Genomic DNA, 23,242 nt, shown 5'->3' with positions numbered 1-23,242 from the left:
TGCTGCTAGGTCACAAATTGGGGTAGAAAGGTGGTATAACTGTGAAGACAAGCTGTTGGAGCCTCATAGAAGTTCTAATAAAAAGAAAAAGCAAAAAAGAACTTACTCTAAGGCCTTCTTCAAAAGATGTAAAAAAAAAAATGACTATCACTTAAAATGTGTGAACGTTTGCATTAAGAAGGATATCTAATACAGCTACCCAGGTTACAAAAGAAAACAAAATATAGGATTTACAAATGCAAAAAAGGGGGAGACACCGAATATCTGTGCAGTGTTTTTGATTTAAAATTTTATGTAACAGAACATTCCCTCCATACCATCCATGGACACATTCCTTTTTTATCTCCCTCATCCTCCTAATGTCACCAGTGTCATCAAAATTCATTGAAAAACATCTCAGTATGAGGATCATGTTGGAAATGTGATACAAGTACTATAAGTACATCTTAAGAGCTTACAATCTAAAAATGGAATGAGAACTCTCCAATCAAAATAAAATCACCAAATACAGAGACATGCTAAAATAGAAACATAGCCAGGCCACACCAAGAGATACTAGGAAAAGTCATGTTGGTAGTTCTGAACAAGAAGTCATCACCAGTCCCTTCTTCCAAATGCATGAAAAGAGACCAGGCACAATTTAAATCCTGGTAACAGTTAAGCATGAGGACATATTCATTATGATTCAGAAAACGCATGTGTTTATAGTAGTCACTTCTTGGTGATTTAGGCCTTTAGCAAAGTGTTAATGTCTTCACCTAATACTACAGTCTAGGAGCTTGAAAGAGTTCATGTAACTTCCAAATCCTTGCCTCATACTTAGAAGCACTAGAGGATTGGGGGGATTTGGTTTGTTAAGCCAGGCTCTTCCTTTTTCTTACTTTCCTTTTTCCTCCAGAAAAGGAGCAGACTACTGTTCCTAGTTGGTTGGGGGATGGTCTCTGGATCAAGTAAAGTCACTCAGGGGTTGGACATGAGTTAACCAGCATTTGGGGAGGTTACTAGCTATAGCAAATATGGATACAGAAGACCCAGTTAAATTTGAATTTTAGACAAGCAACGTGTAATTTCTTCATATAAGTATGTCTCATACAATATAATATTCATGCAATATAATATTGCAAGGGACATACTCGTACTAAGAAATTATCCATTGCTTATATGAAATCTCAATTTGACTAGGGCTCCTTTATATTTCCTGGCTACCCTAATTTGGCATCTACCCCAGGGCTATCTTTGAAAATACCAGTTGAAATCCTGAGTGGGCTGTGTGAAAAGCAGTTTATCACATACTCATTTCTTTACCCCGTTGATAATGGTTCCCTGTTGTTGGAGAAGCCACCCCGCTAAACTGAGGCTTGGTAAGCTTGGCTGCTGTCTCCAGCCTACTCCAAGCTGGGGAGGAACTGCTGACCCGAGACACTTCTGTAAATCTAGCTCTGTGAGGAGGCAGCAAAGGAAAGACTTATTGACTATACCTTTTCTTTGGTCTTGAAATGAAAAAGCAAATTAACTGTTTTGACTTAAAATTCAATTATATCTCTTATATTTATTTTTTATTTGGCAAACAGCCGGTCCAAATCATTGATAGTATTATAAATAATATTTAATACCAAGAGAAAATGTTCATCATATAACAAGTGGAAAAAAATAGTATGTTCACTATGATCCTGGTTTTGTTTTTTCAAAGGACATTTATGTAGTAAACTGATAAGATATGCATCAAACACAGGCCTAGAAATTTGGAAAGTTCTTAAATGTCCTTTGTATTTTCTCAATGTCCTACAGCAAGCATATTACATTTGAAATAGGGAAAGTAAGAAGCTAAGACTTTTTAAATTATAAAGTCATTTTTTGAAGGAATTTTCCAAGTTACATTTAGTTTCTATAATGCTCTTGTCTTGGAGGGTTAAATAGAACCAGTTTTTTAGAGCTCATAATAGACTTAAGAGTCACAAAGTTAAATGACTCTTCCAGTAAATGTCATGAGCTTTATCTGACACAAAATAGACAAGGTTTTGGGGACTTATGTGAGAAGCTCCCCCTAGCCCTGTGTCTGAGATTGGAATGTTGGATCAGCAATTCAGTTCAGCATCCACTTTTTTTTTTTTTAATAAATTTATTTATTTTAGTTGGGGGCTAATTACTTTACAATATTGTAATAGTTTTTGCCATACATTGACATGAATCAGCCATGAGTTTACATGTGTTCCCCTTCCTGAACCCCCCACCCACCTCCCTCCCCATCCCATCCCTCTGAGTCATCCCATTGCCCCGGCCCTGAGCCTTTGTCTCATGCATCGAACATGGAATGGTGTTCTGTTTCACATATGATAATATACATGTTTCAATGCTATTCTCCCAGAACGTCCACTTTTTATACATTGAGTAGCTCCACTATTATTACTTATGCATTTCTTTTAGTGAGATTCCTTTAGTGTATTCTTCTTCTAAGGTCAATTTCTTGTTCCTCTTTACAGTAGATAAAATGTTTTGGTTTTTCATTGAAGAAATGAGTCATTTGACATTTGTGTTGTTTTCATACAGCTGATGGAAAATGTCTGGTGTCGGTCGGTTTAGACGATTTTCACAGTGTTGTGTTTTGGGACTGGAAAAAGGGAGAAAAGATAGCTACCACCAGGTAAGAAGCCGCCCGGGTCTTACAACATCCTGCCGATGATCACACTTCAGTAAACATTAATAGTTTGCCTTTTCTGGTAAGATTTCATCTTCAAATTCAGATGAAATTCACATAGAAATCTTAACACCTAAGTGAAAACATATTGTAATATTTCGTGGTGACAAACCTGACTTAGAGGAATTGATGTTTGTTTCAGGGAATTGAAGAATTCTGAAATCCTTTCCAGAGAGTTATCCACCACTTTGCTTTTAGTAGTCTATGCATTGTGTATATCAGAGCTTTTTACCAGCAGTAGAAAAGCCACTTTTCTCAGCCTTGTGCCTTCCCCCTTGTTTTTCAACTGTCTTAGCATCTGGTGAAGGAGCATCAATGTCACTGGAGTCAGCAGCATTTGTCATGAAGCTGTGGCATGCAGGAAAGGAGGCCCATCGTGTACATCTGCCACTCGCTTTCAAAGCAGGCAGATTGTTTCACTAATCTCCCTGTCTTATAAATAGACTTTCCAAGACCGACTGCTGTTTATAGACCACCTGTCCTCCCGCACCCCAGCCTCCCTCCCTGCTGAATCAGCCCTAAGTCTGAACATTGCTTTCCATTCCTGCTTGCTTTGGGCTTAGCTGTTTGCCTGGCCATGGTCAGAGGTCAAAATAGTTGGCAACTAAGGACGATTTGTTGTCCAAGACATATTATCAGTATATGTCTCTATTGGTTCTTCCCTGTATAAACCAACTTCCTTTTTATCTTGCACCATAAAACCATTTTAAGTTGATGGCTTTGAACTCCAGTATTCACTTTTTAAATTGCTGTTTCCATCTACAATATTAAGTAGGGGGAAAGTGGGGGTTTTGACAATTTAATTTAATGAATGAAGATCTATAAATTGCTGGAGATTCAGAGGAGGAGCAGATGGAGTCTTGAAGACTCCAGCTGACCATCTTAGGATAAAAAAGGGAGCTTTTCTGATGACTGCTATTGAGATGGAATTCTTGGCAGCAAATGGCAGCTCATAAATCTGCCTACCCAAGTGGTTTTTCTTTTTGTCTCTCTAGTATTCCTCACAGTTTTATCACTCCCTGCTGATACTCAGATTTAGCTTCTAAACAGAGCTCTGCTTTCCTCCTAGATTAATATACTATATTTTACTTTAATATTTCTGCTAACTACTGTTTGTATTACAGTTCATTTCAGGTAAAGCACATGTCTACATTTCAAAAGCCATAAGAACTCAATTTCCCTGCAAATCTGATTGGCTTACTTGTTGTATGCCGAAAACAGTAATAAAAGTGGAAGAAGGAAATATTAATATTTTAGAAGTATATATTTGATATGTTTGGTAGTGTTACTAGTATTTAATTACCACAAAGCAACTTATCATTATGTTAATAATGCCATTTATTTTTGGAATTGGTCCCAAGCCATATGTCACATTCTCTGAAGAGGACACCTGCAGAATTACCCTCAGAGAACAATTTCACAGATGTAACATTCAGCCAGTGCTCTTTCCAGGAAGGTGTGTCAAGGACTGTTAAAGTTCTTTGGTTGAATACTAGACTTTTAAGCAATAAATAATATTTATACAATGTTAAAACAATCATAGATATTTATGTAAATAAGTAACCAAACAAAAAAATTAAAGTTCTACTTATGGCCTGAGGATTAGAGTGCTTAAAGACAGAAACTTTAAACACAGGACCATGAAAGAAGTGACAAAGAAAAAGGAGTAATACTTCACTGACGGGACCTTACTGACTCCCGGGAGTCATCGTAGCTCCTCCAAGGGTCTCATTTACTCTCAGAGGATGGCTAACTCAGTGATATCCTTCACTCTGCTCTGCTGTGTCTCGGTCATTGCCACCATCACCTAGCCAGGCTCAACAGCAGACCTGCATCCCACAGGTCGTGGGTTCTGGCAGGCGATATTCCACAGCAGCGCCCATGACCCAGGATGTGAGATTCCCCATGAGAGGAGGGGCATAGTTCACGGCTGAGACGGTATCACCTGCAGTGCTGCTGCTGCCTGAGGCTCACGTATGCCCCCCACCCTCAGGAGCCACCTGTCAGTTGTGAGCGTGTGTAAGTGAACCTACGTTTTCATCTGCTCATAGAAATCAGAGAGGTTCAGATATAACCCATAAAGATCTTATTACAGATCTTGATGAGACTTGAACCAATCTCCTTGCACACTTTTTTGTTGATCTTTGCTAATTTTCATGAATGACTTCAGTTACCTCTGCTAATGTTTATGAATGACTTCAGTCACTTCCATTACAAATGAATTGTTTAGTCTTTTTTTCCTTTTCAAGGTTGGTATACAAGTAACCCATTTAGCAACCAACAGAAATCTCTTATGGGCAGTAATGAAATAGCCTGATACCAGTGTCACTCGGGACAGAACAAAGAGACAATTGATCAGGCACTTCCATGTCCCTTTTTTTGGATTTCTATCACACCAGTAACATTACCAGGGGCAATGACTATTATTAACGAACTTCATCTCAGAAGTTTGAACAGTGGGGACCTTAGGCAAAAGGTATAAGTTATCATGGTGCATAACAAGAATACTTCAACATTGAAAAGTACTGTGTTACTAGAAAGCTTAGGGACAAAACATAGGGCCATGTAGAGCAGGTAAATATACCTTCAGAGTATGCACTTCTGTTTTAGCTTGCTGCTTGATCTAATTTACCCTGCCCTTACATACATTTAGTGAATGTGATCAAGTCTCCTTAATATGAAACTGCCACCTTTCCTTTTTTTAAAATATGGATCTCTTTTTAAAATAACATTTATTAATTTTCTTCTGTTTTCAAAATAATACATGATTATAGAAAAGTTAGCACAGAAAGTCTCCAAGAAGAAAATGATTCTTAATTCTACTGCCCAGACATAGCTATGGCTAACATTTTTAACCTATATTCTTTGATATATATTCTGTGAGTATTTTTGTCTGTTTTATTCATATATGGAATATTATACATACTGCTCTGTAACTTGCTCCCCCCCCCACTCACCAATATATCATCTCCCTTTCTTCTTCTCATTATTCCCTGTCTTATTCTTTGTTATTTTGTATTATAAGCTATTTTCAATCTTGGGCTGAGGCATAAATCAAATATTCAGTCTTCCAGTTGTGGGTTACCTTTGTACATGGCCCTGTCTCGTAAATGACACAGGCATAGGGACTTGCCCTGTATTAGAGCAGCAGTACTGACTCTCCTGCATTCTTATTTCATCAGTTGTAGGACATGAAACTCTTTCCATTTTGTTTTTCTTACATACATACACACACACACACATACACAGTTGTAGGCAACTTCCCTACAAATTTAACACATGTCTAAAGGAAAAAAACGACAGAGGTAATTCAGTGAGTGTTCTTTATTTAGGTGTTGACATTGACTAAAGATTGACATGCCATCATCAGTCAGTTTAGAATTTTAGCCACAAGAGAAACAACACTGGGATTTTTATGACATCAAGAAATTAGATGAAAACTAAAATGTGCAGATATGCAGATGACACCACCCTTATGGCAGGAAGTGAAGAGGAACTGAAGACCTTTTTGATGAAAGTGAAAGAGGAGAGTGAAAAAGCTGGCTAAAAACTCAACATTCAAAAAACGAAGATCATGGCATCCAGTCTCATCACTTCATGGCAAATAGATAGGGAAACAATGGAAACAGTGAGAGACTTTATTTTAGGGGGCTCCAAAATCACTGCAGATAGTGACTGTAGCCGTGAAATTCAAAGACGCTTACTCCTTGGAGGGAAAGTTATGACCAATCTAGACAGCATATTAAAAAGCAGAGATATTACTTTGCCAACAGAGGTCCGTCTAGTTAAAGCTAAGGTTTTTCCAGTAGTCATGTACGGATGTGAGAGTTGGACTAGAAAGAAAGCTGAGCGCCAAAGAATTGATGCTTTTGAACTGTGGTGTTGGAGGAGACTCTTGAGAGCCCCTTGAACTGCAAGGAGATCCAACCAGTCCATCCTAAAGGAGATCAGTCCTGGGTGTTCTTTGGAAGGACTGATGTTGAAGCTGAAACTCCAATACTTTGGCCACCTCATGAGAAGAGCTGACTCACTGGAAAAGACCCTGATGCTGGGCAAGATTGAAGGCAGGAGGAGAAGAGGACGACAGAGGATGAGATGGCTGGGTGGCATCACTGACTCGATGGACTTGAGTTTGAGCAAGCTCTGGGAGTTGGTGATGGACAGGGAGGCCTGGCGTGCTGCAGTGCATGAGGTCACAAAGAGTTGGATATGACTGAGCGATTGAACTGAACTGAAAATGTGCTCTCCAAAAAGATTTTTCCAGCTGTCTAATTGTTTGCCATTGTATAGACACAAGCAAGCAAAGCAATGCTCTTTTCTATGTAGCGGATATAATTTGTGATATCTGTTCTCACTTTTCATTTCAGTTTTCTCTAGCATCTTCTCTCTAAAGTTTATGTTAATAATTTATATATTCTTTGTATAAATGTCAATTTAGATATTTTGTCCATTTTTAATTGGGTTATTTGCCTTTTAATTATTGAGTTGTTATTTTTTCTAAAAATATATCCTGGATATCAGTCCCTTATCAAATATATGATTTGCAGATATTTTCTCCTAAGTTCAGTTTTTCAGTCAAGAGCATGAGCACATCTAATCCGTACTTCATGTTTCACTCTATCAGAGGCAACATAATCAGTGGCATGCCAGAGCATAGGGGCAGTGGGAGTAGTACCTACCAGGTACAAGCGATAGTGCTTGTATTATCTGTAGGAATTTTTTTAAGAATAATAAAGCCAACTAAAAGTAAGTCTTTTTTTTTTTATTATTATTCTCCTGAGCCAGCAATTCTAAACAATGACAGGGATGGAATTCCTCTTTCTCAGGGCAGATCACCATTCCAGTCTACCCCATGGTACACCATTGCCCTCATATGTCTGGTTCTCCAACTCTTAGTAATATTCAGCCCTATTGTGGTTTTAGTAGTATCAGCCTCATCCTCCCATTAGAAAGTTTTCTGTCAATGTGTTATCTAATGGTTGTATCTCCATTTACAACTCTGGGCTAAACTGATTAATTAAGGGTTGAAGATGATAATTTTCTAATTCTATTATTCATTCTTCATACTAGCTAGAATTCTATAAAGAAGAGTTTTCCCTCATGAACCACTTGGTTTCTCTGAAATACACTTCACACAGGAAGTAGTCCTTTAAACATCAGGGTTATTTGTCTGTTGTCTATAGCTTACATGTATTTCATCTAATTTATCATTTGTCCTTTGAGTTTGCTATGATGTTTTTCATCATGCAAAGGCTTTTATTTTTATGTGGTCAAATTTAGCAATGTTGAATACTTCAAGATTTTGAGACTAATTAAGAAAAGTGTTCCCTGTTCTCAGGTTCAAAGGAAATCACTCATGATTTCTTCTAATCTGCCATGGCTCCATAGTTACATTTAGATCTCTAAATCATTTGGAATTTATCCCAGTGTCTGTCTATTTCCAGACACAGATTCAATTTTATCCTTTATCCTTAGAGCTATCAAGGTATTTCAAATACCATTTTTCTTTTCCCTTTTATATAGACTTTATTTTTTAAAGCAGGTTTAAGTTCATAGCAAAATTGTACAGATAATAAAGTTCCCATATGTCCACTATTCCAGCCTCCTTCAAATCCCCACCTGGCACCAGAGTGGTACATTTGTTATAACAGATGAAGCTGCATTGACACATCATTATCGCCCAAAGCCCACAGTTTACATTAGGGTTCACTCTTGATGTTGCACATTCTGTGAGTCTTGACAGGTGTATGATGACATGTATCTACCATTATAGTATCATGAAGAATAGTTTTACTTCCCTAAAGATCCTTTGTGCTCTGCCTATTCATCCCTTGCTCCTCTCTATCCTGGAAACCATTCATTTTTTTAACTTTCTCCATAGTTTTGCCTTTCCCAGAAAATCAGTTAGTTGGAATCATATAATATATCGCCTTTTCAGATTGGCTTCTTTCACTTAATAGTATCCATTTAAAGTTCCTCCATGTCTCTTCATGGTTTGATAGCTCATTTCTTTTTAGCACCAGAATAATACTCCATTCTCTGAATGTGCCACAGTTTTTTTATCCATTCACCTGAAGAGCATCTTGGTTGCTTCTAAGTTTTGGCAATTATGTTTAAAGCTGCCATAAGCATCCATGTGCAGGTTTTTGTGTGGACGTAAATTCAACTCCTTTGGATAAATACTAAGGAACATGATTGCTGGATCTTATGGTAAGAATATGTTTAGTTTTTATAAGAAACTACCAAAATGTCTTCCAAAGTAACTGTACCATTTTGCATTCCCACCAACAATGACTGAGAATTCCTGTTACTCCACATCCTTGCCAGCATTTAGTAACATACACCATTTATTTTAAGTATTCATTTCACACACACACACCCCACATTGATTTGAGACCTGTCTTTAGTATGTGCTACATTTTAATATTCATTTGGGTCTCTTTATAGATTTTCTATTTTACCATTAGCTTGTCAGTCACTTGTGCACCAATACCATACTGTTTTAATCATGAAGGTTTTATAAGTTATTTTAATACCTAGGACACCTACTCTTCCCATTTAGCTTTTCTTTTTCAGAGTTTTCTTCGCCATACTGCTGTTTTATTCTTCCATAAGAACTTTAAAATCAGGGTGCCAGCAGCAGCTCCAAATTAAAGACTAGACACTCTTTTCTGAAAAGAGCAATAGAATATGAAAAGAGCAATAGAAAATGCTCTTATCTTTTGGAATCAAGTTGAATTCATAAACAAAGCTAGAATTAACATCTTTATGATTGAGTTTTCTAGCCCAAGAACATGGAATGTTTTTCTATGTATATTACTGATGGGTTTTTGTTTTCTTGTTGTTATACTCATTTATATGTTAGTGCACAGTTCTTATTAAATGTATGCCTTGATATTTTTATTATTGTTTTAAATATAGTCCTTTCTTCCAATGTATGTTTCAACTGGATAATGTAAATATATATTAGGGTTATTGACTCTGTATTTAATTTTATATACTGTAAATTTCCTAAATTATCTTATTTGTAGTTGTTTTTACTTTATTTTCTTTTGGATTTTTTAGACATGAAATTATATCATTTGCAGATAGAAATAGTTTTACCTTTTCCATTCTCACTCCTGTGTCTTTAATTTTTTAGACCTTGTCTAATTGCATTAGATAATATGTTCAGTACAATGTTAATGGTAGTGGTGACAGTCTTGTTCCTGACTTTATTGGGAATAACATGAAGTAAGAATCTGACTTCCATCAGGAATAGCATTAAGTAAGAGTCTGACTTTCATGTTCACACATGAACAAGCACAGCATGGAGAAGCTACTGTTCGAGCACGTTCTGTTTTTAAAGAAAATACAGTGGCACAGAACATTGACGAGACGGTCTGTGTATAGTTGGTCTTGAATGAATCTGTGTTTCTCAGTGAGAGTTAAGAACTGCATGGAATTATAAAAGTCTAAGAGAAATTCTAAAGCATCCATTAATTCCTACTTTATTGAGTGTTAGTTGAGTACTTTTTTAAGTCATCAGTGACCATTAGATTTTTTGTGAAATACTTTTTTGGCATCATTGAAAATGATAACATAATTTTTCTCACATATTAATATGATGAGTTGTACTGTTTGATTCCTTAGTAATGAAACACCCTTGAATTTAGTCATAGTGTACTATTTTGTTAATGTGTTGTTGGAGTCTCTTTGCTAGTATTTTATTTAAGATTTTTGTATCTATATTCATAAGAGCAATTAGTCATGTTCTTTTTATCAATAGCTTTTATTTTAATAATAAAAGGTCCTAATATATCAGAGAAGACCATCACATAGTCCATTAAGATCAATAAATCCTTAAGTTTAATGTGATTACTTTATCCTCTGAAACAGAAATTTCCCAGGCACAGTGTAATGCGAGTTTACAGCTGCAGCTTACAGTCAGTCCTCATTTCTATATTTGTCCTTCTGCCTCTTGGGTTATAAACTTAGATTTCTGAAGGCATAGCATCCTTGAGTGCCTTAAATTAATATATGACATCCTTTGTCTCTCCATGAATGTAAGCCAGGGTCTTCAGTTTCTCATGAATACATTTCTAGCTGAAACTCTGTTTAACCCGAAGTTATGCCTTCCACAGCAAGAATATTACATTTGAAGTTTCTCATTAATACCCTTTTACAGTATCTTCTACAAGATCTCTGTATGATAAGGATTAAATTCTATAGTGGCGGCATTAATTTTATATTATGGAGACATTCTGATCCATTTTAAATGTTTCATTAATTTGTTTAAAGCATAATTAGTAGACTCTAGTAGCAATGTTAGAGTAAGAAGGGCTCAATATACAAAGAAAAGCCAAAGTTCATTATTTTAAGGCACACCCTGCCATGTGTGTCTTAAATCATCTTCTATTAGTAATTTACGTTTCCTGTTAGATGTGCTTAATGAAAGTGAAACCAAATGCATGCTCTAAATAAAACTCTCTAGAAGTGCTTTCATCAACACTAGAGTTTTCCCCCTGTTTGTCTCTTACAGAGGACATAAAGATAAGATATTTGTGGTAAAGTGTAACCCACACCATGTTGACAAACTGGTAACAGTTGGGATCAAGCACATCAGATTCTGGCAACAAGCAGGTATTGTTTGGGTTTATCACTTATGTGGTTGAAAGTTTTACTGTAGCTGGGAAAAAAAAAAAAACAACCCACCACCACTACCTAGCCTCTCTCTGCAATCTAAAATTAAAATATGCCTAAAAGATGTTTGCTCCCAAACAACGTCTGAGCTGTGAAGCTTAGAATACTCTGTGATGCTATGCATATTCATCAGTGTCTAGAGAGTTTTGGAAACGTTGTGCTCTGAAAATAGTTATTTTTATATTCCATCATTCTTCTGAAAGCAGTGATTATTATGTTGGACTACTGAGCAGGAAATAATCACTTTAGTTGGGTGGACAAAATTTTTAGTATTTCGAGGGTTCTCTTACTATTTTATCACTACATTTAGCACATGAATTAACCCCCGACACACACACTACACTGTACACTACACACACACACTGTATACAACACACAGTAAGTGGTCAAAATAAATACTTGTGGTTTATAATGCTGATAATAAGAGTGAGTAAATAATAGGACAAAACATGGAAGAATATCTCATTCTTCTAATAAGTCAGACCTTTTTATTAGGATTGTTTCTGAATTCTTAGTATTGGCTTTGGTATCAAGCCCAATCTTTTACTGGACAAAACATAAATAAGCTACTGCTTCAGTGCTTTCTGCTTTTGAAGAAAAGGTCATGGCACCCACCATGTCTGGAGAGTCAACCTGCATACAGTTGTCTGGAATGAGTTTGGGTTTCTCAGCGCTAGTCAGAAAGTTCAGGGAAATGTGAAAATATGAGGAACAAACCTGATGTTCTTCTCCTACATAGTGATTCAGTTTTCTCACCCTGAAGTTGCCATAATAAAAATCAAGGCAAAAGATACACAAAACATGTTTACATTTTACGTTACAGCTGCTGCTGTTTTCACCCTTTGGTTAGCATTCAGGAGGACTTGCCTGGCTTCCTGGGGCACTTAGTCACTCCTCTCTCTGGCTGGCACAGACCTTGCACTGAGCCTTGCTTAGAGGATTATATCACATTCTCTCCCCAGCCAGACCTTGAGTTCTTTGAAGGAAGGAACTGTTTCTTTTCACCTTTATAACCCAATATCGACCACTATGCCTGCCACAAAGTAGGGATTCAACAAGCACTGAATTAATGCGTGAAGAAGAAAACCTTTTATAATGTTTTTGTTATAATGTTTTCTGCCATTTTTTTACACCTTTATGTAGACATGTGGGACTTCCCAGGTAGCTCGGTGGTAAAGAATCCACCTGTGATGCAGGAGACACAGGTTTGATCCCTGAGTCAGGATGATACCCTGGAGAAGGAAATGACAACCCCTTCCAGTCTTCTTGCCTGAGAAATCCCATGGACAGTGGAGCCTGGTGGACTATAGTCCATGGAGTCGCCGAAGAGTCAGACGTGACTTAGCGACTAGCAAAGCAATGTAGACACACTGGATTTTTCACTGACGATAGTCATTCTAAATGCTCATAGAAGGTGTCAGTTTTTCAAAAAGTATTAAGTACTCTTGGTCCACTCCAGGTGGGGGCTTCACCTCTAAGAGAGGAATTTTTGGAAGTGTTGGAAAACTGGAAACAATGATGTGTGTTTCTTATGGGCGAATGGAAGATCTGGTGTTCTCAGGAGCAGCTACTGGAGATATTTTTATTTGGAAAGATATTCTCCTACTGAAGACAGTGAAAGCTCATGACGGGCCTGTGTTTGCTATGTATGCATTGGATAAGGTATGGTCTATTTTCCTCACTAGCTTTCTAGAACTTTAAATTAGGCTTAGAAAGGTCCACACCAAGAGGACGCCTGTGTGTAAAAACAGTGCTCTCTGAATTAGGATGTAGTTGTCACGGATGGAGGGGAAGCACAAGTGGTCTTTAAATTTCTCTTTTGTTTATAATTATTTCTTTATGCGCAATTTGTCTCTTCTTTTTACATACTTATTCTTCCTGGCTGTCACTCCTAAGAACTCCTTAAGAAGTGCTGAGATAAATGTAGGCACACAGTAGCAAGAGTCCAAGAAATATTTCCACACAGTCTTCCTCCTCACTGGCATAATGAGCAGAGACCTGGAAGTGCCTAGTAGCTGGATTATTGTCCTTCCCATCAATTTGACCTGAAGTTATATTGATAACCAGCTTGTTCCTGTGTAGACAAGCTCAGCTTTAATAAGCATGTCAGAGTCCTGGCTGTGTTAGTCAGAATCCTCCAGAGAAACAGAACCAATAGGATGTAGATATAGACAGAGATATGCATATACAAAAAGGAGATTTATTATAAGGAATTGGTTCATGTGGTTTGGAGGCTGAGAAGTCTCACTAAGCCATCTGCAAACTGGAGACCCAGAGAAGCCGATGGTATAATTGAATTTAAGTCCAAGAGCCTGAGGACCAGAGAAGCCAAAGGTGTAAATCCTAGTCTGCTGGGAAAAGATAAGATGTCCCAGCTCAATCAATCAGAATAAAAGAAGGGCAATTTTGTCCTTCCTCTACCTTTTGTTTTATTCAGGCTCTCAAAGGATTAGGTGGTGTCCACCCACATTGGGTAGGGCAGCTTAATGAGTCCACCAATTCAAATACTGATCTCATCCACAAACACCATCACAGACACACACAGGAGTCATATTTAATCTGAATACCCTGCAGCCAGTCAGTTGGCACACAAAGTTAACCATCACACCAGCTGTATTTCTACTCAGGCTCGTCTTTGTCCTGATCTGCCCAGCTAAGCTCCTGCCTTGTGGTGGTGGTGGTGTTCTTTCTAAATAAACATCACACTGGGGGCTTCCCTGGCAGTACAGTGTTTCGGACACCATGGTTCCATTGCAGAGGGCGTGGGTACCATCTCTAGTCAGGGCACTAAGATCCCGTATGTTCAAGGTATGGCCGAAAAAAAATTATGTTTAATTTAAAAAGATCATACTTCGCTTCAGTGCTCTTAAAACACTTCCTTCAATCAATTTGCCAGAAAATAGAAGTGTTTTATTCACTGCTAGTTTGCTGATGGTTCCAGTTTATGTATGTTCTCTGACCTCCAAACAGCTTAAGCCACCCAATACAGCATATTAAGAGAAGATTCATTTTGCATTTGCTTATTCCCAGGTAAATATACTGATTCTGCTATAGAAGTAGGTTCTTTTTAGATGTGTAATTACAATGATTGTTTTAGTGGTAAAGCTGTTTTTCACTAGCAAATCTGTTTTGCTTAAACTGCAAATTTTAGAAAAGATTAAAACAGAAAGAAAATTTTTGTAGGCCCGGAAGTTGATGTGATATAGCATGTTTAAACTCTTTTATTGCTTGGTAACTTAAGCTTAAAGATCATGGGAAAAGGCAGGAATATCACATTATAATATACTGCATTTAGATTTAATTTTGAGAATAAATGTCTATAGGTTCACAATCTATAATGAGGATAAATAGGATATTTAATATATTTAAGTAATAAACTTCAAAATATTATTTCCTTTTGAACATCATTGAAATGAAGTAAATCAAAAGTTTCTGAGAAAACAGAATGAATTACTCAGTAATTTTCTTTTTAAAAAATTTCTAAGAACAATTGGTAGTTGCCAGAAAGGAAAACTAATAAGGCCAAGAAATCATAAACTTAGAATAAGAATAAAGATCATTGTCTAGCAAAAAATATATATAATACGTTAGGCTTTATACTTTCCAGGTTTTATAAAAATTAATCTGGTACAAATTATGGTACAAATTGATATCTCATGAACAGAAGAGCAAGATATTCTTGTTACATGAAATACTTAAGTTATTCTTAATAGAAAAATAATGACGTTTTTCCTGGAAGTAAATATTTAAAAATAGTTAACAGTCATTTTTGATTGTGACATTAATTCCAGTTCATTCAGCAGAAGCATACGAGATGTCAGATACTCTGCAAACTTTGAGGCTGGTCCTGTTCCCTAGCAGTCCACATCCCAGTCAGGGAACTGGGCACAGAAACAGCCATCTGTAATCCAGTGTGCTAAATTTGAATCAATGGTCTGAAGAAAGTGAAATGGACACACAATGAGAAAGTGTTTAATAGTGCTAGAGAAATGAGGAGATATGTGTCCAGAAAATATTATGTTCTCATCAGGTTTTTCAGTCTCCATACTTAGGAAGAAAACACAGACAAAGCTTCTTTACCCAAGGGGGAATCCTTTTGAGGCTGGGTGGGTCCTTGTCACTTTGATGTGTATATAATCCTTCTGATATGTGCCTTCACAGGGTTTTGTAACAGGTGGAAAGGATGGAATTGTGGAGCTCTGGGATGATATGTTTGAAAGATGCTTGAAGACTTACGCCATTAAAAGAGCAGCCTTGTCAACTAGCTCAAAAGGTGCCACTCCCGAGTATGCAATGGAAGTCTTTCTGTTCATAGGAATGAAAAAGATAGTAATAAAGTTCTTAGAAAACCATGACCAAATCAACTCTCCCTTTTTCTTCCACATTCAGAGCTTGTGGCTGTTGGTAGAAATATCAAAGAGGATTGCCTAGTACTTAGTACTTTGGAACTATAAAAGCAGAGTTTATATAATCACGCTAATCATTTTATTTTTGTTATATTAAATACAGCATTTACAATATTAAATGCAGTATTTCCTCTCCTCAGGATTGCTTTTGGAAGATAATCCTTCAATTCGTGCCATCACTTTGGGACATGGACATATCCTGGTGGGAACAAAAAATGGAGAGATCCTGGAAATTGATAAAAGTGGCCCAATGACACTGCTTGTTCAGGTACTGTGTTTGCACATATTCTAAACCACAATTCACATCAGAGCTGGAGCCAGGGTGAGGCAACAGGGGACACGTAGGATACCAAATTAAAGGAGACATTCTCTCCAAAGATCAGGCAAACACTGTATTATCTATTTCTGTGTAACAAACTAACACAAACTTAGCTTGAAGCAAAAACATTCATCATCTTATGGTTTCTTTGTGGGTCAGGAGTCTGAACAGTTTAACTGGGTCTTCTGGTTAAGGTTTTGTAAGGCTGTGATAAAGACCAGGGCTGTGGTCTCATCTGAGGCTTCACTATGGAAGGATCTGCCTCTAAGATCACTTAGGTTGTTGGCAGAGTTTTGTTCCTGTGAGTGCAGGACTGAGGGTTTCTGTTTCTTGCTGGCTGTTGGCCAGAGGCCACCCTCAGCTCTCAGAGGCTGCCTGAAGTTCCTCATCACGTGGAGTTCCCCCAACGTGGCTGCTTGCTTCCTCAAAGCGAGCGAGGGAAAAAGAAAAGCAATGCCTTTAAATAATTTGAAAAAACATAATCGTATCATCACATACATGTAATACATCCATCCCCTTTGCCATATGTTATTGGTTGGTAATAAGGCTATAGGAGGGGCTTCCCCGGTGGCTCAGTGGTAAAGAATCTGCCTGCAATGCAGGAGCTACAGGAGACACAGGTTCGATCCCTGGGTCAGCAAGATCCCCTGGAGAAGGGCATGGCAACCCACTCCAGTGTTCTTGCCTGGAGAATCTCGTGGACAGAGGAGCCTGGTGGGCTACAGTCCATGGGGACTGAAGCGACTTAGCACACACACACCCACAAGGCTATAGGACATTCAAAGGAGGTGATTACACCGAGTGTGAAAACCAGGAGGATCCTAAGGGTCACTTGTCCAGCGCAGTCTGCCCTCTGGCCACCAATTATCATGTCCCTACCACATGCAGAATACATTCCCACTCCCAGGATCCCCAAGAGCCTTATCCCATTAGAGCATCTGTTCAGAGTCCATAATCTCATTGTCTGAATCAGGTTTAGGTGTGGATGGGGTTTCTTGGGTATATTTCCTCTCAGTCTGTCAAAAATTTGGCAAACTAAAAAAAATTATTTGCTCTGCACACACCAAATGTATGTATCTCTTTAGGTTTCATGCATCATTCTAGTCTCAGCCTCAATTCACATAAACATATAACATACTCCTTACCTTCCCTCTCCCCTCAAAAATTTGATTCAGATAATACCAGATTAAAATAAGCATCAGCAGTATCCTCAAAGATCCAAGAAGTGATCACATGTCACCTGAGGAGTGACGTGTGTCTTTGGAGGTGATGAATAGATCATAGTTAGAGGTGGAAGAGGCCTGGGCAGGGATGAGGGGGTGGGTTCAGAAGGTGGAGTGGGAAGAATCTGCACTGCTTATCTAAGCTCTGGGACTTCTGTGGGTCCAGTGGAGGAGAATTGCCTCCTTCCCTCACCTGATACCTGCAGGCTTGCTGTGTTAGGGCTGACCCCCAAAATCCCACTGAAAGGAGCCCTCTGATTTGCTACACCTGAGAGGTCTGCACACACATCAGGTTTTAAAAATGCCTGTGCCTAGGCCCCACCCTGGCTATCTTGAATAAGAATCCGTGTTTTAAAAATTTTTTCTGTGTTAGAAACAAACCTCAGAAGCTCTGTAGCTGATAGCGCCAGGCAGCCCAAATTGAGAACAGTGCTGAGGTGCGACCTTGAGAAGGGGTGACGTCTTTGTTCTCCAGCTGCTTTTACCTCTCTTTCTCTTTCTGGCCATGACTATCTATTTAATTTTATTGAAAATGAAGTGTTTCTTTTCAATCCCCAAATGTTTGAGACTTTATTTACTATGTGCTATACTGCTAAATATGTGTGTAAGATTTGTGCTATACTATGGATTTAAACAGCATTTTAAGATTCAAACTGTATCATTTTCTCATGTTAAAAAGTAATATAGTTGAACTAATTTTGTCTAAATGTTTTAAACTCAACAACAAGGTCTTTTCACTTTTTCATTCTCTTCAATTTTTTCATGTATTTGTTTCTATCATTCTATTAATACAATTATCCAAGGGTGTCATTTATTGAGCACTTGACTGTGTGTCAGGCAATACCATTGTTCAAAATTCCTCTCTCATCTCCACAACAGATTTGCTCAATTGTAATTGTTTTATAGATGAAGGGCCTAAAGCCCAGTGAACTTCCCACAGCCACATCTTAAGAACTGAAGAGTTGGGATTTGTACCAAGCTTTGTCAGGTACCAGAGCCTTTTCTTTGTCTCTCCACCAGACTGTTCTCCACACATCTCTGCATGGAGACTGCATGAAAACAGTGCAGAAGGCGTGGCCCCCTGAGCCCTGGGCAGGCAGTGGAGCTGGGAGAACCCTCTTCTCTCTTTACACGTGTGTCGTTCTTTCCCTTTTATCTCAGCATCTCTCTTTCATCTTCTGGACAATCAATCATTTGCCTTTTACTCCTGGGTAGAACTCAGTAGTTCAGTTCAATCAGTGTTTGTTGTGCTCCTGCCAAGCCCAGCCCTATGCTGTGTGCTACCCACAGTAGAGTAGGCCTGCTGAGGGGCTGACAGTCTTGTTCTGAGAGGTAGACCCTGAGGGAAACTTAATGAACAGTAGAGATAATGTGGTTAAGACCATCAGCGATCCTGCTGTGGGAAGATTTCAGAACCACTTTTACAGTGTCAGTAGCTCAGCAAGTCAATATCGCTTGGAATAGATTGCTTTTTTTTTTTTTTTTAAGAGACTAGTTTAGGGGAAGAGAGAAGTGACAGGAGATGAGTTCTGAAAATCCCCATTGTATATACTTCAAATATAATCAACTTTCAATTGTGCAGCTGGTTATTACCAGCTTTAGGGTGGTCTAAGGGGAACAAGAGAGAGCTCACATCTGACCCATGCTCAGACCATAGCCTTCAGTGCGGGAGGCCTCCCGAGGGAAGAAAACTAGAAAACTGGGGACGTGAGGTGCTCCACATCTAATAAACTCAAAGACAGTATCTACACCCTTCTCAGATATTTGAATGTCAGCAGTAGTGAGAACTTGGTATCTTCTGCCAAATTACTGTTTTGCTCAAACAGCTTCCCAGTTAAACTGGAATCGTCCAATTTCTCTTTGAACAGCCACCTGTTCCCCTAAAGCATTCCAACTACAAACACCTTTCAGATGACTGTGTATGGTCTTCTTTTTGCTTTACTAAGCAAAGCCTTTTTATAATTAGCCACTAAAAGCAGAAATTCAGTAAACAATCTGGTCTGTTTTATTGTTCCTTGTCTAATCTATTCTTTACACTGCTTGAGTGAGTAATAAGTTAGAAGAATCAGATTCATTTTCTCCCTAATTATTCATTCATTAAATATATTTCATCTCAATTATTATTCTAAGCCAGCTAAGTGTGTTTGTTATAAGACATTGGCATGTGGAATTGGTCCAATACCTGTCAAGCCCCTTTCAGTTTTCTATGATTACTGGATAGAAAAATTTGTGAACAAATGCTGACTGTGAGTTATACCCAGGATACTGGAAGTAAAATTTTAGATCTCTGTAGCTCTGCTCTGCCAAATGCTGTGCACAGAACTGAAATAGAATTAATTAGCAAGAATATTACTGTCCAACTCCTCTGATATAGATAAGCAGTACCTACATCTTTTAGAATACGGTTTTATGGAAGAAAGTGGTTTGTGTCTTTGTGACCAAGCTGTGTCACTAGAAGATACATATATTCTGTGTTTATTCAGTGTCAAATCACAGGATAAAATGACGACAGTTCATTATTCCCTAGGATGCTTCTACATGAGAAGATGTTTGGCATCATATAAACAAAACTTAGCAACGTGAATCCATCCTTTGCTTTTCAGATGAATGCTTTAGTATCATGTAGGCCCAGCTTTAGATTCAAGTTCAAGTGAAAAATTTATTCAGTACAATCATTTTGGCTCAAGGAAGCTCAAACTGTGTGTGTTCCTATTTGAACCTGTTTGGGGTTCTTTTGGGAAGGGCTCGCTGAGAAGCATTGAACTGATTTTTGTTGCCCCATTTCCTTCCTCATTTATTTGCCGTGAAGTGATGGGACTGGATGCCATGATCTTAGTTTGCTGAATGTTGAGCTTTAAGCCAACTTTATCACTCTCCTCTTTCACTTTCATCAAGAGGCTTTTTAGTTCTTCCTCACTTTCTGCCATAAGGGTGGTGTCATCTGCACATCTGAGGTTATTGATATTTCTCCCGGCAATCTTGATTCCAGCTTGTGATTCATCCAGCCCAGCGTTTCTCATGATGTACTCTACATATAAGTTAAATAAGCAGGGTGACAATATACAGCCCTGATGTACTCCTTTTCCTATTTAGAACCAGTCTGTTGTTCCATATCCAGTTCTAACTGTTGCTTCCTGACCTGCATACAGGTTTCTCAAGAGGCAGGTCAGGTAGTCTGATATTCCCATCTCTTTCAGAATTTTCCACAGTTTATTGTGATCCACACTAAACTTTGGCATAGTCAGTAAAACAGAAATAGATGTTTTTCTGGAACTCTCTTGCTTTTTCGATGATCCAGCAGATGTTGGCAATTTGATCTCTGGTTCCTCTGCCTTTTCTAAAACCAGCTTGAACATCTGGAAATTCACAGTTCATGTATTGCTGAAGCCTGGCTTGGAGAATTTTGAGCATTACTTTACTAGCATGTGAGATGAGTGCAATTGTGTGGTAGTTTGAGCATTTTTGGGCATGGCAAGTAGATGGGGAAACAGTGGCTGACTTTATTTTTGGGGGCTCCAAAATCACTGCAGATGGTGACTGCAGCCATGAAATTAAAAGACACTTGCTCCTTGGAAGAAAAGTTATGACCAACCTAGACAGCATATTAAAAAGCAGAGACATTACTTTGTCAACAAAGGTCCATCTAGTCAAAGCTATGGTTTTTCCGGTAGTCATGTATGGATGTGAGAGTTGGACTATAAAGAAAACTGAGCACAGAAGAATTGATGTTTTTGACCTGTGGTGTTGGAGAAGACTCTTGAGAGTCCCTTGGACTGCAAGGAGATCCAACCAGTCCATCCTAAAGGAGATCAGTCCTGAGTGTTCATTGGAAGGACTGATGTTGAAGCTGAAACTCCAATATTTTGGCCACATGATGGGAAGAGCTGACTCATTTGAGAAGATCCTGATGTTGGGAAAAATTGAAGGAAAGAGGAGAAGGGTACGACAGAGGATGAGATGGTTAGATGGCATCACCGACTCAATGGACATGAGTCTGGGTAAACTCCGGGAGTTGGTGATGGACAGGGAGGCCTGGCGTGCTGCAGTTCATGGGGTTGCAAAGAATCGGACACGACTGAGCAACTGAACTGAACTGAACATTTCCTTCCTCACAGGGGCACATGGAAGGAGAAGTGTGGGGCCTGGCAGCTCACCCCCTCCTGCCCATCTGCGCAACAGTGAGTGATGATAAAACCCTCCGGATCTGGGAATTATCCTCCCAGCACCGTATGCTGGCAGTGAGGAAACTCAAAAAAGGTGCGTATGTCACCTTACACATCTGTGAAAGTGTTTACAACCACAAGTATTGGATTCATTCATCCATTCATTCAAGTAATATTTACTGTGTGTGCCTATTATATCTCCCAGATATGCTGGGCAACGGGGATTTAGTGTTTGTTGCTACAGATATAACTAATCACATGGAGAATGGTTCCAGAACGCTGGTGTGATCCATCGTGCCCAGCTCTATCCTTTATTTCCTTGCACTGCATAGACATTTGCCACCTGGGGGCAATATGTCCTTCCTCTTCTCATCTGAACTGTGGGAGTCAGTTGAATCTCATCAGCTTGTAAAGAATGGTGTTTATTTTTATGTCTAACAGTCTCCGGAACTGATTTTATTACTGAAAAAGGAAACTTGATTTAAAAATAATAGTTAACCACAAGAAACAGATAAATATGTATTTAACACCTATATGCATGAGAACCAAGAGGCATACCAAGAAGTGGAAATTCAGCAAACATTTATTGAGCAGCTTCTATGTATCAGACACTGGGGATCCCAGGATGAACAGTCACATCTCTAGTGTCAGAGATGGACAAGATTTGAACAGAGTCCCAGCAACAGCTGGTCCATTTAAGTTGGGTAATTTGAAGAGTCTCAAAACTGGACTCTTTATGAAGGGGCGGGCAAGGTGTAGGGAAATGACCAGGGTTAGTGCAGTACGATGCAACTAGTAGTAACTGGTAACCACTGCCAGCCCTGGGCCTGAAGGGACAAGAGGAGGAACAGATGAGAGTGAGAGCTGTGTGGGATGGCAGCCTGGCAGGAGGCAGTAACCATCCAGCCCAGAGGCTCAGCCAGCAAGCAGTGACCCCGCAGGGAGGCAGCCAGGGGAGAACATGCCCCAACCTCCCTACCCTCTATCCTTTCTTCTTTAGTACCCTCTCTCCAGCCTCCTGGTCATGCTCCCCCCCTGACCAAACAAATCAGAAGCCAGGGGGCGAGGGAGCCTGTTGGTAGAGTCTGTGCAGGCCAGCTCCAGGCACAGAGCAGGATGGAGAGCAGGTGAGGACAGACAAACGGAAGATCTCTGGCACAAACAAGGTGTCACGGAGGCTCAGGGTAAGACCCACTGCCGGGGAAAACCCCACTGGGGAAAACGAGAGCCGAGGCTCAAAGGATTTGTGAAAGTTAAGACAGGAAAGGATAAGATTGAGGCCTGGCCCCTAGAGTATTTGTGCTGGGTACTTTTATAGATAAACATGGGGAGACAAGTCTAGGGGGATAAAGTGAGAAAAGGTGTCAAGACGGTGGTGATGATAATGACAGTGGCTGACACCACTGAGCCAGTAGCTGTGCTAGCACTTCGCCTGTGGTCTTCATGAGAACCCGGTGAGTAAGACCTCTATTGTTTCCACTTAGAAATTAGGAAACTGAGGCGCAGAGCACTTAAGTCGTTTGCCCACAGTTGCACAGCTAGTAAGTGATGGATCTGAATTCATATCCAGGAGTGTGGCTTCAGAGAGCACACCTGTGGCCACTGCATGATGCTGTCTCCCTCCACCATACGGATGCACTTTACACTCGACTTCTGGGTCTTCATAAGTGGTGGAGGGAGCCAGGATTCAAACCCAAGTCTGACTCCAAAGCTCATGCTCTTATCTACTAGAGGTGAATAATCAGGCTACTCAT

At 39.1% G+C, this 23,242-nt stretch overlaps 1 protein-coding gene across 1 annotated transcript in view; it reads left to right on the top strand.

The window, feature by feature from the left end:
• The window catches only part of EML6 (EMAP like 6), a 295,589-nt gene that overhangs the window by 183,299 nt on the left and 89,048 nt on the right, over nt 1-23,242 (top strand). Inside the window, exons 17-22 of the mRNA XM_081589485.1 lie at nt 2,548-2,641; nt 11,217-11,317; nt 12,837-13,039; nt 15,539-15,650; nt 15,924-16,051; nt 21,441-21,582. Coding sequence (XP_081445611.1) covers nt 2,548-2,641; nt 11,217-11,317; nt 12,837-13,039; nt 15,539-15,650; nt 15,924-16,051; nt 21,441-21,582 — 780 coding nt within the window. The remainder of the gene's footprint in view (nt 1-2,547; nt 2,642-11,216; nt 11,318-12,836; nt 13,040-15,538; nt 15,651-15,923; nt 16,052-21,440; nt 21,583-23,242) is intronic.

The sequence above is a fragment of the Giraffa tippelskirchi genome, chromosome 4, assembly GCF_054371585.1.
Source record: "Giraffa tippelskirchi isolate mGirTip1 chromosome 4, T2T-mGirTip1v1.2.pri, whole genome shotgun sequence".
NCBI classification, from domain to species: Eukaryota; Metazoa; Chordata; class Mammalia; order Artiodactyla; family Giraffidae; genus Giraffa; species Giraffa tippelskirchi.
This window is presented reverse-complemented; position numbering and strand designations above follow the sequence as displayed.